The sequence below is a fragment of the Apostichopus japonicus genome, chromosome 21 (assembly GCF_037975245.1).
Source record: "Apostichopus japonicus isolate 1M-3 chromosome 21, ASM3797524v1, whole genome shotgun sequence".
Classification (NCBI taxonomy): Eukaryota; Metazoa; Echinodermata; class Holothuroidea; order Aspidochirotida; family Stichopodidae; genus Apostichopus; species Apostichopus japonicus.
The window spans coordinates 6089456-6104648 of record NC_092581.1 but is presented as its reverse complement, the minus strand read 5'-3'; the positions used below and the strand labels follow the sequence as shown (position 1 = coordinate 6104648).

Genomic DNA, 15193 nt, shown 5'->3' with positions numbered 1-15193 from the left:
AATAGCGAAAATGAGGCCATAAAAATTGGGTAAATCCTTATAGAACACCATCTTCATACATATGGTTATTACATACAATTTTATTGCTTATCCTTATCAGGGAATTATTCCTAACTATTTTCATTTTTCAAATCGGTCTACTGGATTCCTGAACGAATACTTTGTCCAGGCTGCACAAACCCCTTTATGTAAAGATTTCCAACTTTAATGTCCTTAACCTGGATGTTGCCATGAAATATCAAATGCTTTCCGTAATTGTTTAAGTGGAACTAAAATTTGGGCCCACCCGGCCAGATATTGCGCCCGAAATTTTTAGGGGCCCAGATGTCCCAAAAATTTAGGCCTACATGTACCAGCTATTAACCAACAAATGTGTATCAATTTTGGCTATAATCCGACTTGAAAGGGGAAGTTTACGATGAAACCAGACTATTAAATGTGATACTTATAGGCAATGCCTCTTCCAAACTAATATACCCTATTATATTGGATTTAACCGAAACGACTCACAAATATTCCAAATAAAAACAGTTGTCACTGCTAATTTGAAGAGCAGCCATATTGTCTTATACTACAGCTTCGTGGTATAATAATCCCATAACAGCTGTTTGGTGTTTTTGTTTAAGTATTATTTTATTATATATTTTTTAATATGTGAGGTGGAACATATGCATAATACCAGCCACGTAACGTTTCAATTAACAATAACGTAACAGTAATCTCTAAAGCTCACCTACAATTTCATATGCAATCGGACTAACTTCTTGTACTTTCGTCCTACCCCCCCCCCTACCGACACCTCTGAGTCTTCATGTGTTCTGTTGTGCCACATCGTCATATTTCAGCACAGAGTAGGATTGTAGTCTGCGGAGGGGGGGGGGGGGAGCAAGATTTCCACTTCCTAAATAAAAGTAGCCTGGCTACAATAATGTGAACGCCTGGACAGTTTGCGCTACTTCATTTACGTTTAGCGAATATTAATTTCATTAGTCAGTAGTGTGCAACCTCAAGATTTAACCGCTCATCACGGTACATGCACGATCGTGGATGCGACGAACGTGCTTCCCCTCAGCATATAGAGGCCACGGCTACCATCAGAAGAAGGAGTGAGAAGAACTCTAAGACGCTGAAAAATGACGGAAAACGCCAAAAAAAATACAACTTCCCTTTATACAATCATTTATTCATGAACAAGCTGTATTGCCGTCCCAATGTGACACCTTCACGGCAAATTTCAGAGAAATCAGCCAGCAATTGAGAAGAAGGCATTTTAACAGAGAGGCAGACAGGGGGAAGGAAGCTTCCAATAAGTGGGGGGGGGGGCATCAGAGGGGCACTTTCTCATTCCACAACCACCAGTCGTTATGCTATAAACCGATACACACCGCAACATACCAGGATTAAACTGACGGACCAGATGTAGTATAGAATAATATGCTAGTAGAATGAGCTGTGGCCTTGAGTTTTTATTGATTGAGATTGTTTATTGTTCACCGTGCTCCGCAAGGATATGGGATGCCATTTTAAAAATAGCATGTACAGACTAGAAATAAATAATTAAAATAAAATATTAAAATTTACAAAGGCTTAAGATATCAAAACAAAAAGACAGTCCTTCATCAAAGGGGCACATTTTATTTTCCAGTAGGGCACATTTGCTATTTTTGGGAAAATGGGGGGGGGGGGGCACGTGCCCCCAGTGCCCACCGGCTTCAACCCCCCCCCATGAAGACAGACATTACCCCCTCCCCCTCCCTACAGTATCATATAAGCTATACCCACTTTAGGTTGAGCTAATAATATACACTGAGATTATGTACGCATTGATGATTACTTATCAAGTAAGCCTGATTATCAGTGGATTCTGGTTCTTGAAGTCCTACCAAATTGTAGATTTTATATGTATTTGTAAAATGAGCATAAGTCTTATATATGACGGCATCATCACCTCATCACTATATTCTACCATATCATCTCACAGAGCAAGAACACTACAATGATTTTCAAGCCGATCCAAGTTTTGTATGATGTTGAAGAGATTCCTTTATTGGAAATTGGTCTGCGTTGACTGTCGTATACAACAATGCGGTTTTCTATCCCTGTTCGTACTGGTGAGTTTGCTGAAATATAGGATATGGTGACGTCCAGGTCTAAGAGTCCTACAAAGGAGAAAACACAATTACATCGGCAGTTAAAAGAGCTTAATGATTGTTGTGAAAATGGCACAATTTTCAATGAGAGAATTTGTTGCTATTACTTTCACCCTTATACGTACCTCAGCATCCCCGGCATAGGGTGAAGTTAGTTGTACTATTCAAAATAATTTCCTTCCTGAGGACATGTTTATGTTTCGCATTTTCTGAAAGACTTGATACTAAAATCGGAGTACAGGCGTAAAAGTGACTTCGGCGGGATATACAGTATACATGTACTGTATTAACGTTGTATTGTCAGCGTCAGTTCGGCATATTGTAACCAGGCAGGGCACATGTGTGTCTGGGGGTATATGCAGTACAACCTTAACAGTCGAATTTCTTCCACATTGTTTAAAACATTGCAAAACAAATAAAGCACCATTTGCATCTAAGCTGACACCTCCATTTTACCAAAATCAGCAGAATATAAGGCCCCGCAGTGGTTGCAAACACTGATTGTTACGCATTCGGAGGACTGACTCGCATTACGAAATGTACTAGTATGTATTGTGTGTCCCAGTTTGGTTTGTGTGTGATATATTCTAAAGAAATTTCACTTACCCGATTCTTTGCTGCGCGTGTGCTCCTTTACAAGTTGGAAGCCACCTCCTCCCCCAGCCATATAGCTATTCATTGCCACTCTGTATTCCACATCTTCCATGATGGGCTCGTATATTGGCACAGTGCATTCCGAACAGAGGACCTGGACCCCGAGAACTCGTTCCATTGGTGCTCGCAAAAGATCGTATTCGATTTTCATTCCTGAGAGAATTTAAGACTTATTGGCATCATCAAGTTGCATTTATTTGTGTGTATATTAGTTATGATGATGTATGACTTATCTTTTTACCATCTTTTTCGAATATCTTTTTGTACTGAATCGAAGAAGACATTCCTTACTCAGTCCTGCCAAAAATAACTAAAACATCCAGTCTGCGATAATCAAGTTAACCAATCTACATGAAATACACTAAGCTTCTACAATTATTCCACCAAACTGTATAAAACATCCAGTCTGCGACAATCAAGTTGACCGAGCTACATGTAACATGCCAAGCTTCTACAATCATTTCACGAAACTAAGTAAAACATCCGATCTGCGACAATCAGTTGACCGAGCTACATGAAATACACCAAGCTTCTACAATCATTTCACCAATTAAACTATGTAAAACATCCAGTCTGCGACAATCAAGTTGACCTGTCTACATTTACATGCCAAGCTTCTACAGTCATTTCACGAAACTATGTAAAACGGCCAGTCTGCGACAATCAAGTTGACCAATTTACATGTAACATGCAAAGCTTCTACAATCATTTGACCAAACTATGTAAAACATCCAGTCTGCGACAATCAGTTGACCAAGCTATATTGAAATACGCCAAGCTTCTACAATCATTTCACACAAAACATCCAGTCTGCGACAATCAAGTTGTCCAAACTATGTTACACGCCAAACCTCCCATAATGATTAATTCATGAAACATATACAGTTCCGCGACAATTACTTATCAAAGCTTTGTATCGGTCGGATGCAAACAATTTACTGGTCATGGTTCCTTTCAACGATCATCAGCGTAGTTATTTAACCACTAACAAACTATAATGCATATATGTTAAGACATGTGTGAGGAATAGAATATGGCTCTGTTGCCTTAATTTGCTCGCACATTAATTTTGTCGTTTTAGTCGCAGCAGAAATATCGTTGCTTGTTGTCACTTTATATACATTGTGGTATTACTTTAAGGGTTAATTTAGGTAAATTTAAGACAATTTCTGTGATTGGGAATGATCATGATTGTTCCATATTTGCTTTTGTTGCAGAGAAACAAATCCGAAGAATAAACAGAATGACTAGACTTCGGAAAAGCGTCTAAATGGAAGAAGCTATAAAGGATAGATACACTCACCTGAAACTTGAGGAAAGGAACCACTTGGTACGCTCTCTATAACATTCGCGACAGCCGTCTCCAGAATTTCTATAAGATGGCGTCCTTCTAGTGTAACAATATCAATGGTATTGCCATACGGTAGGATTTGATTAATTTCACCAATGCGAATCTCTCCTGAAAATGTCACAGATAGATTATCATTGCAAACAGAAAAACAAAATGTTACAAGAACAGACATGTTATTAATTGCTTGATTTCAAGTTATCAAGCAATTAATGCAAATATTAAGCAAAACCACCATTTAAAGAAAACTCTCTTTGAAACCCAGGAAAGCATAGAATTGTGGAATTGTGGTGTATGGTTACTTACTAGTAGTATCAATCTATTTTATTCCTGCTAGATCTCATCAAACCATCGATGGAATCCCGAAAGAGCAAAAAAAGCGACATCGTCGTTAATGTTATCCGCCAAATGAACATTTGTGCCCTTGGCATGCATCGCGAAATTACCGTGTGCCATCCTAACAATAATGTGAAGCTAAAAATAGGATGATGGTGGTGTTACCTTTCTCCAGTGAGGATTGTATGCTTCCTGCAGTATTTATGGCTAGAGACACTTTGGTCCATCCTTCGTGGTCCACTGACTCATCTATGTAACTAAAAACCATTGCGTCAGCGAGCACGTTGCCAAGGTTACATTCCCCTATGCCACAAGAATAGAAATTTCCATCCAACTCGACAACGGACTTGCCGATGACTGATGATGCTACTGCTTGGACCTGCTCGTTCCACCGCAGCATTTCAGCAAACATTTCTGGATCTGAGGTGGACAAAATATGGTAAACTCTTTCGACCAGTGGGTGGCTTAGATCATTAATCTGTAGCATTTGTTTAAACAGGAAAAATAAATCCAACATCATGAACATAAACAACCATCAACAATCAAACCGTTTAAAACAAATCTTTTACCGTTTGGAAGAATGTTTGAAATGATATGTTAGGCAGAAAGAATGACATCACAAAACAATGACAAGTTTCGTTTCTTTTTGTGTTACTTTGTTTATGAACGTTTGTGAAGCTGGTGCTGCAGATGCTGTTGCTATAGTGTGATGAGGTAACTAACATAATCTAATATTGGCATTGATGTCATTATACCCTGACTATGACACTATATACAAAGATAGGGATGTCTCACATGCTAGTCGGCGCATTGGCAATTGGCAAAGTGGCAGCCAGTGATATGACTTTTGAAACAAGATAGCTCCCGAATGATACTGTAATAGACTAGGTTTATCACCGTACCTCTCGAAAAGATAAGAAAGGCGACATTTTCAACAATGCATCAATGTAAATACACGCTTCAAATAAGACGGTAGACGTTTGATGCAACGTTGGCATATAAAAAAAGGCTTTTGTGAAATCGAGAGCGGTTTAGTCTAAACACAACCTGACGAGTGGAGCAGTGACCATGTCACAAACAACATGGTAGGGATTTTCAGTGAAAATGTAATGTTGTTCAGTTACAAAAATACCATGTATTAGCATCACACTAATGATTATATTAACTGTGTTCCTGATTCTTTATGTATGCATACCTCATATTCGCACAGGCTATGTTTACACTTATACATGTCAGAAGTCAGCTGCCTGCCAGATCTTGCGTAACTAAAGACTTTTGAAAATAAGATCGTCCTGCCATAGGCATAAGATCTCCTTCGTAAACGATATCTCGAGTCTGTATAAATACACTATTTACGTAACTTATCATGATGACGTTATAATCAATGCATAACTAGTGACGTTTACCTTTCTCGATACGACTGTCGAGAAGAATAGGATTTCCGTTGTATGATTCCACTTCCCCGTTGTTATCGAAGGACACAGACAAATGACCCAAGTAGATACCATAGGCGTACGCCTGCACAACTAGTACTGTCCGACTAGGGTCGTCATCGGGCCGTATCACGAGTGGATATTCACCATACGGAGTATGTGTTGCAGGAGCTTCCCCTTAAATGACAAGAATTCCACGATTTAAAGAACTCAATTTCGAGGGGAGAATACAAGTTGACGGTATCACCGTTTACAATGAGACTATGATATGAATACGAGCAACTTGATCACATATAAGATGAACTGCCTCTATGTTGGTCTATATGTGGTAGGCTAACATATAAACGCATAGTCTGTTAATGTTAAGGGATATATACCGTCGTTTCTTTTACGGCCATACCTTCAGGAATTATCTGGAAATGTAAGAAATTGAATGTGACAGGGGTAAATAATTCCTCTTTGTGTTAAGCTATATACATCCCTATATATGATTAATGTATATATGATTAATGTATGTCCCAGATTAATGTATGTCGTCCAGTTACAGAGTTGTTGACAATTCATAATCATGGACGTTAAATATGAATGTAAGAGACTGACTTCGGTCAGCTTGCGGCTTTGATAAGCCAATGAGGCTTCTTCGCGAGTTCTTGCTTACAGGAGGATCTCAAATACATACATACTGTACATACATACAAAATACATATATTAATAAAGTAATCCACGTGCCAAGACAGGCTAAGTATCACCATCATGTGGCATGATCAATGATACCATGCACTGCCGTTCCTCTTTGCACACTCACAATGAGCTTTTCATTTGAAGAGAAATCAACTGAAATTTGTAGCATGTTCACATGCAGATATATGCAATTAAATTCAGTCCTCTTTTTGCAGCGTTGTCAGAAGTCAAAGAATTGAAATAAGTATAAAAGTCAAATTCTCTTTAAATATAACGGTTTATTGCATGATATCATCCAATTTATTCTTCTTGGGCCTACTGTATTATATGGTGAGCGGCTATTTGATGGGAACAGATTGGTAACGCTATGGTTAAAAGCGTTAGCTGGGTGCTAATGATGGGACTTAAATATTGAAGAGTATAGCCGAACTTAAATGCTGGTGCAGGCGTACAGTGGCTCCTGCATGGTAACTTGCTAAAATATCAAGGAGTATAACCAGATTGTAAACGCTTGAGTTGTTTAAACAAATATTTCACAGTAACGGTAGAGACAATGCAGGCTGGGTCCTAATGAGACAAGGAGTTAGGTCGCTCAGTTTGATATTCTGTGGTCATATACGTTAAGCAAATCCGGTAATAAATACCATTGAAATCAGACATAAAAGACCTATACAAAATCTGTGAAAAACGTGTGAAAGACATATACTTATTCTAGTATACTATATAACTAACCTGAGTACAAGAATGTATTTGAGTGACCTCCGACAACCACATCTATTCCTGGTACGGATCGAGCAATTTCTAAATCTTTGTCAATGCCAGAGTGACCCAAAGCAATTATTATATCGATTCCTTCTTCCTGAAGACGACCGACCTCTCTTCCCAGAGCAGAGACTTCGTCTTCAAATACAAGGTTTCCTACCAAACAATCAAACCGTTGATCTAAATTAAGGCTGTTGGGTAATTTCTTGAACATTCATTCCGTTGTTCACATTTGTTTTCCTTTTTTTCACAACATAATAATGAACGAGAGAACATTAAATCAACTCAGTTATACATTAGACAATTGTAATGGTGAAGATTTTGGCACATTATCATAGAAATGGAACATTTTGGCAAAGTTACTACACCAAAGTATTGGTGGTACTTCATGGTATGATAAAAGGTACGGTACATTTTGATGGTATTGGCGATACATTATGGTATTGGTGATACATTATGGTATTAGTGATACAGTAATTAGATATCGTGTGAAGGTACGGTATATTATGGTATTGGTGATACAATAATAACATATTAGTGTACATTATGGTATTGGTGATACATCATGATATTAGTGATACATTATGAAACTGGTGATACAGTAATTAGATATTGTGTGAAGGTACGATATATTATGGTATTGATGATACGTTGGCATGATAAAAGGTATGATACATTTTGGTATTGGTGATACATTATGGTATTGGTGATACATTATGGTATTGGTGATACATTATGGTATTGGTGATACAGTAATTAGATATCGTGTGAAGGTACGATATATTATGGTATTGGTGGTACGTTATGGTATTGGTGGTACATTATGGTATTGGTGATACACTATGGTATTGGTGATACATTGTTGCATTGGTGGTACATTATGGCATTGGTGATAGAGTAATTACATACTTTGACATATATATACCTACATAAATTGACATACCGATATAAATTGATATGATATACATTGACTTATACCGATATAATTTGGCGTGTGTATATATATATATATATATATATTTATATATATCGATTCACACTATTGTAAATCCATTAACATCTACCTTTTCACCCCGTGCTGATACAGGTGGCCCGAAGTTCTCACCTGGTTTGGCAAAATTGACCGTTGTAACTGTCGTGTAGCCAACAAAGGCAACTTGTTGACCCTCGACTATCCTAACATGACTAGAAGTGTACAGATTTGTCATTTCAGGTTCATTGCTGCTGTCAATATTACTGCTTATAACAGGAAAGGATACATTATGTAGAAAACGGATGACGTCTTCTACTCCGTTGTCAAATTCGTGATTACCTAGGGCCTGTAAGGAAGAGAAAAATGCAGTTATACGAAGACACTTCGCCCTATCAAAGTTATAGTTAGAAGATATCGTGAAGTCAAGACTACTTTTTGATATTAGATATTTCAAATAGACAGATATGGTTAATTTAGTGTTTCATACACCAGCCAGCTAGAGCATGTAAATATGGAAAACTTAAGGTACCAGGTTAATATTTAAAATCTGTGTAAATTGGACAACAATTATCAGAAAAATGACTAATTTGTCACGTATATGTTAACAATTTGAGAAATCGATCATTTCTGTGTGTTTATTAAGTTATAAACTATGGAAATGTGAAGGTGCCATCAACATTTCAACAATAAAAAGAAAACCAAGGAATCACCTCACCATGCCAGTATATAATTATGTGGACATCTCAATGTTTCTGTAAGAATAACTTTTCTAACGATAACGATTTCTAGTCTAACTTCACATGTCGAGAGCAGCACAGATCCGCTCATACATCAGTGTGAAGTGAGGCTTATACTCACCATGGCGTCATACTGAAGCAGATCCATAAAATGGGCCGTGGCCAATCCTTTGTACACATAGAACCAAAGTGTAGGGCCCTGGAATTGATCTCCGGCATCTATCAGTATAACATTAGGATCATTTTCTCTCGAGTTTTTGATAGCTGTTGCTCTCCTTGCAATACCGCCGAAACACTGGGCCACCTGATCGGTACACTCGCCTCCACTGTCGTCCGTCTCCTCGAAACGAGTGTGGATGTCATTTGTGTGGACGAATGTAATTTCCAGTGTTGAACCAATTGAAACACATATTGCAATAAGCAGAAAAACAGCACCTCGATGTCCAAGCGCGACCATCATTGGTATTCCAATCTCTTCCGTCTAGCTGTTGCTGCGTACACGTTTTATTTGATAGTAGCAGCTAGTAGTCTGCAAAGGCCTACACTGATCAATGGTGACTACTTATCAGATATTCTTTACACATGCATGATCAACAAGATCGTAGAGAGTAACTTCCGAATAATACAGGAGTATAGGCTACAGTCCACTTTAATAGTAGCAAACACTTCGTACGATCATTCAAATTAAGTTGAAGGGTGAACTCTCTTGTATAGTTACAACGCCATATCTACCGCTCCTCATTCTGATCTGAATGGACTAAAATATCGCACGTTTTCTCACGGTATCTGATCATAGTGATACTCCACATTCTGTTAGCACAGTTACAACTTCAATAAAGTGACAGCCATCATCTATTTATTTACTTACTTACTCCATCATCATTGCGGATTATAAGCTGCAGTGCAAAGTACGAAACGATTGCGACGGGAGGTAAACAGTTAACAGGATTATGTAAAGTTTCTTATCAGTGTATTACGTTTCACGGAATCATAAAATCCCAAATGGCGGACGCTCCTTCCATACAGAGGCGTAACTAAATTACCTGGGGCCCGGTGTTAAGGACTATATGTTAACCCTAAAGAGAGCCGTTGCGATTTCAGCGATCAACCTGGGATCAGGGACTTTTCATCATGTGTCCCTTTTGAGTGAAGATTGATTTGCTGTGTGTACTCTTATTATTTATTTTATTTATTTGACATTAAAGTGTATCGTCGGTTAGCGTATAGGCCTAAAGCCAATCAGATTTAATGGTCCAAATTCAAAAGAAACTAAAACTCCGACGCTACACCCCCTCCAACCAGGCGCGTAGCCAAGGGGCGACCGCACCCCCCCCCCTTTAGCATATCTTTTTGTATGTTTTTAAAACTTGCTACGATGCAACTCACAAGGCCTGGGAAGTGCCATTTCCAGCGATCTGGGAGGCATTTTCGGCAAAAAATTTCTTGTACGCTTCGCGGCAACAAATGGTGGCGCTACGCTTAAATAGTTTGCAATGCCGTATCTACGGCTCCGAAAGTTTGCCTACAGGTTCGCCCCTCCCTTGGCAAAATCCTCGCTATATGCGCCTGCCTCCAACAACTGGCATTACGCTTCTACTTCGATGGCATACATATAGTAAGGGGGAGTAGTAGCACAGATATGAAATGAGATGAACTGACCAGAAAAAGCTTGAGGTTATCATATCAATTGTACAAAACTATGTATGTGTGATAAATAAAAACTAAAAAATAGTGAGATTAGAAAACGGCACACGAGAGGAATCAATAATTCGTGACACATCGTTACAGACTCATGACTACACGGTTGAAATGCTATTTTATTTTTCATATACACTTAGACTATAGTGGAAGATAATATAGGCATATTAGTGTCATATCAGCCACATACTGATTCCTGACCAGAAAACGAAAACATTTAGTGTTTACGATGCCTAAACTTATTTATAGTGTGGTAAGCCATGCATGGTAGTATACACTGGCGGATCCAAGGGGGGCCAGGGGGGCATGGCCCCCCCCCAAGGTGAGCCAAAAAGTGTTTCCGAACATCCGCTAAATCATATGATTGGAAATTAAAAAAATCGAGAGGAATAGCAGTGGTAGACTAGTCTAAACCTTTTCGTTTTCTGGTTTAAAATTAAATGCAGAGCTCCCAACTGACCCGCAATTCGCGGGAATTAGACCCGCATTCTAACACCCAAACCCGCTGACCCGCACAAGCGTCCGAAAAAAACGCATTGTGTCAAGTATACATAAAAAATTTGCATCAAATTTTGACTTAGCAAGTACCATCATTTCTTTAGCATTTAGCATAATAGAGTATAAAACCTCCTTTACAGCATCATTTGAACGTCAAATTAGCCTATATTTCTTTTCATTGGGGCGAGCAGCGAACATTTTCATGCCACGGGAAAGAATGAATTATCACCTACTATTCAATTTATTGATGTTACACACAAAAAAATGCATATTTCTCAGAAAATTTTGGGTGACAAAAGCCTTTCTAAGTGCCACCATTTTAGGGGTTAGAGGTTAGGTGTAGGGTTAGGTTTCGGTCTAGGGGTTAGGGTTAGGGGCTTAGGTTTAGGGGCTTAGGGTTAGGGGGTTAGGGTTAGGGCTTATTCGAAAGTAGACTCTCCTTCATACCCCAAATTGCAGCCTGTGACCGGCAACATGCACCTCACATACACTAAAATTCTTTCTCCGACAATGGAACTATTCTGTATAGCTCTATGATGAGCTTACCTTGAATGAAAGCTTACCTTACATGTCCCATCATTTCCATCTACCCGGCTCCCAGGCTAGTCTTACTGCACTATACCGATAAACGCATCCAAGCGTAACAAGTGCTGGGACCGAGACTGTACCAGGTAGAGGAAGCTCCAGGATTATTATAAAGGAAGGGTATCAGGGGCGTAGCGAAGGGGTTTTTGTTGGGGGGGGTGTGGAGAATTTGATTTGCCGACGGATCTGGAAGTGGTGACTGAAATGGGGGAGGGGTCTAAGGGGAGGGGGTCTACCCCTCCTCTTTGGCAATTTTTTAGTTTTGAAACGTCCTTAGATGCAATCTGGTGCATATTTTAAGTCAAATTTGATTTGCCGACGGATCTGGAAGTGGTGACTGAAATGGGGGAGGGGTCTAAGGGTAGGGGGTCTACCCCTTCCCTTTGGAAATTTTTTAGTTTTGAAACGTCCTTATATGCAATCTGGTGCATATTTTAAGTCAAATTTGGCACGGAAGAAGCTCCCGTTCTCCTTTTCTCTATTCAGCTTTCCTTCTTTCTTCCTCTTCCGCTCTCTTCACCTTTTCTCCTTTTGCCGACAGACCCAAAATTTGCCGACAGCGACCAAATTATTGGGGGGTGTGACACCCCCCACACCCCCCGCTCGCTACGCCCCTGAAGGTTATGGCCCCCACCCCTTCCCAGAAAGAAAACACAAGTCAAATGGTGCTTCGGAGACAAATTTAAGTTATCATAGTAAATCATGCCTGTTCATCTTTCTCCATACATGTGGCCTTCTAGTGTTTGTTTCATTTAGCCTCTGAAGAATCGAAACGTCAGGCTCTCTAATTTTTATATACTTACACAGATTTTATATTGCAGTAGATAAGCAGTAGAGTTAACGTTGCCGTTTGTGTGGACGTCAAGGTCATAATTAATGGTTTTGTTTTCACCGATAAGAAAATGTCCAAGAAGAGGGCGCCGTAATGGATCAATTGGGGACAGGCGCGGCGGAACGGAAAAATTATTGGGGGGGGGGGGGCTAATATTTGGAGACTATCTAAGCGGAGCGCCACCATCGGTTGGCGCGGAGCGTACAAGAAAATTTGGGGTTTTTCAAACCCTCCAGATGGCCGGAAACGGCACTTCCCGAGTGTTTTATGCTGCGAATACCTAGCCCTAAAACATGGGTCTTAAGCCTGCAATTTCTCAGATTGCACGTAAAAATCTGTAGAAACATTGTAATTTGTATATTCGATGGTGTTTTAAGAGAGTAGCTATTACTCAACGTGTACTGGCAAAGACGTTTTTGAGTGTAGTAAATTACTACTTGCAATTAAATGCAATAATGACAAGGGCGTCGGAAGCTATTTTTGATTGGTACGGCGGTTCAGAGTGTGGCCAACTATCATAATTATCGGAGGGAAGTTTGGTAGGTCAAACAACGCTACGCGCCACCATGGTTGGCGCGTAGCGTAATGGAGAAAATTTTGAAAATATGCCTGACAGATTGCAGGAAATGGCACTTCCCGAGCTTGAAAACAAGACCCGGCCCTGCCATGCCAGAGTAGTCACATTTAGCCTACTTGCCGTCATCATTATTGAAAATTATTGAAACATATACCTCCGAGATTTTTTTCTCCAATTTTTAGTCCTACTTTTTTTTTTTACGTCATTAACATTGGTCCGGCGTTCGCCGGACCTGCCCGTACCGGCTCCGACGCCCCTGAATTAAATAAATGTCATAAGAAAAAAAGAAAGCATTTCTTAATGTCAACAAATGGGTAATTCCTAAACCATGTGCAGTTGCTAACAAATTTCTATGACCTATCACTGCCATCATGTCATGAATGCATGTACCCTATACAGTATAGGTGAAATGCTAATATTGTGTTTTTGTTCGTTTAATAATTGATTGCGTTTAAACATAAAGCCATGTTCCACGCCTTGCGTGTACTCATAGTGTGAACGCAAATTTTGATGAGTGTAGCGTTTAGCTTATTACAAGAAGACGCGGTTGGGGTGACAATGTGGTCTATAGCCAAGGGACGGGCCGAGGGTCCCCCAGCATTTACTAAAATTATTACACCTATATAGTTTACGTGTGCATCGGACAGATCGACAAGTATGCATTGAAAAATGGGCAGATGCACGTTTCGGAGCCTTGGTAAATATTGGGGGGGGGGGGGGGGCTTATCATGCATTTGCCCCCTCAACTTTTTCATTGGGGGGGGGCTGAGCCCCCCCAAGCCCCCCCCCCCCCCCGGTTCCGCCGCCACTGATTGGGGACTGGTCTACCACAACGCACAATTATAATGTAGAAACAAAATTTACAAAGGTAAATAAAGGATTTCAAGTAGGTTATATTAATATTAATCACCTCCACTGGCGGAGAAACAGGGGGGGGTTGGGGGGGTTTTAACCCCCCCACTTTTTGAAGAGGGGGGGTTGGCCCACACAATCAACCCCCCCTAGTTTTTGCCAGTAATGTTTTGTTATAGCCTATGTTATGTGCTCCAAATGGCATAATAAATCAAATTATTAAATTTGAAATTGTTAAAGTCATTTCAACCTTTTACCTGGTAGGCTACATCAACAATTAACGACCGAAAACCGAGTTAGAATTGACCCACGCATTATTTCTAGCCCCTTTCCCCCACCTTGCGCATTGGAACTTGTAGCTCATAGCGCTAACTTCACCCCACAACAGACATACACAAAATAACGTTTTGTTGCTGTTGAATAGCTTTGGAACTGTATACACTTGCCAACTTCAACGAGGTGAAGGAAGGAAAAGAAAAAGAAGAAAGAGAAAAGGAGAAAAGGATGGAGTAGAAATACGGCAAGAAAACGGGAAGAGAAAGAGGAACAGTGACAAAATTATTCGAATTTGTAAAGCAAACAGCAGATATCACATCCAACTTTTTCAGTAGTGGGGACATGATATACCGTGTCCCCACCAATTTGTCTTGACCAATAGCTGCATTTCAAGTTCCCCTGTATTGAACTTTGGCGCAGTTTGATACAGCATTGTGCAAATGACATGCAGCAGTTCTCATTTTATTGTATTTTATCCACAGTTGTTAAATATAGGACGGAAATCGCATTTGCCGCAGTCTATATTTGTTTTCTGGGAGAGGACCCCAGACCCATCGTATATACAAAAGTCTACTTGGGTTATTTGTCCCCTGATTTTCTTTCTGCAGACGCCCATGTATTTCTCCAAACTAAATTTCTAAGCCATGAGATCTAAAACTTAAGGAGGTTTAGGAGCATCATTAGGTCTGGGAAGTGTTATTTCCGGCGATCTGGGAGGTATATTTGCCCCCAAAAATCGTACGCTACGCGCGAACCCATGGTCGCGCTCCGCTTAGATAGTGTCATAGAACAGACACGCGT

The 15193-nt window shown here is 39.9% G+C and overlaps 1 protein-coding gene across 1 annotated transcript; it reads right to left on the bottom strand.

Annotated features, from left to right (window-relative positions):
• Nucleotides 1–1151: 1151 nt before the first annotated feature.
• On the bottom strand, nt 1152–9870 carry LOC139962869 (5'-nucleotidase-like). The gene is made up of 8 exons (XM_071963256.1): nt 9196–9870; nt 8470–8683; nt 7335–7520; nt 5895–6098; nt 4654–4908; nt 4108–4263; nt 2757–2957; nt 1152–2159 (listed from the first exon to the last, which is right to left on the bottom strand). Exons 1-8 carry the CDS (start codon nt 9532–9534, stop codon nt 1963–1965), a joined length of 1752 nt encoding a protein of 583 aa, XP_071819357.1. The 5' UTR covers nt 9535–9870; the 3' UTR covers nt 1152–1962.
• Nucleotides 9871–15193: the final 5323 nt, after the last annotated feature.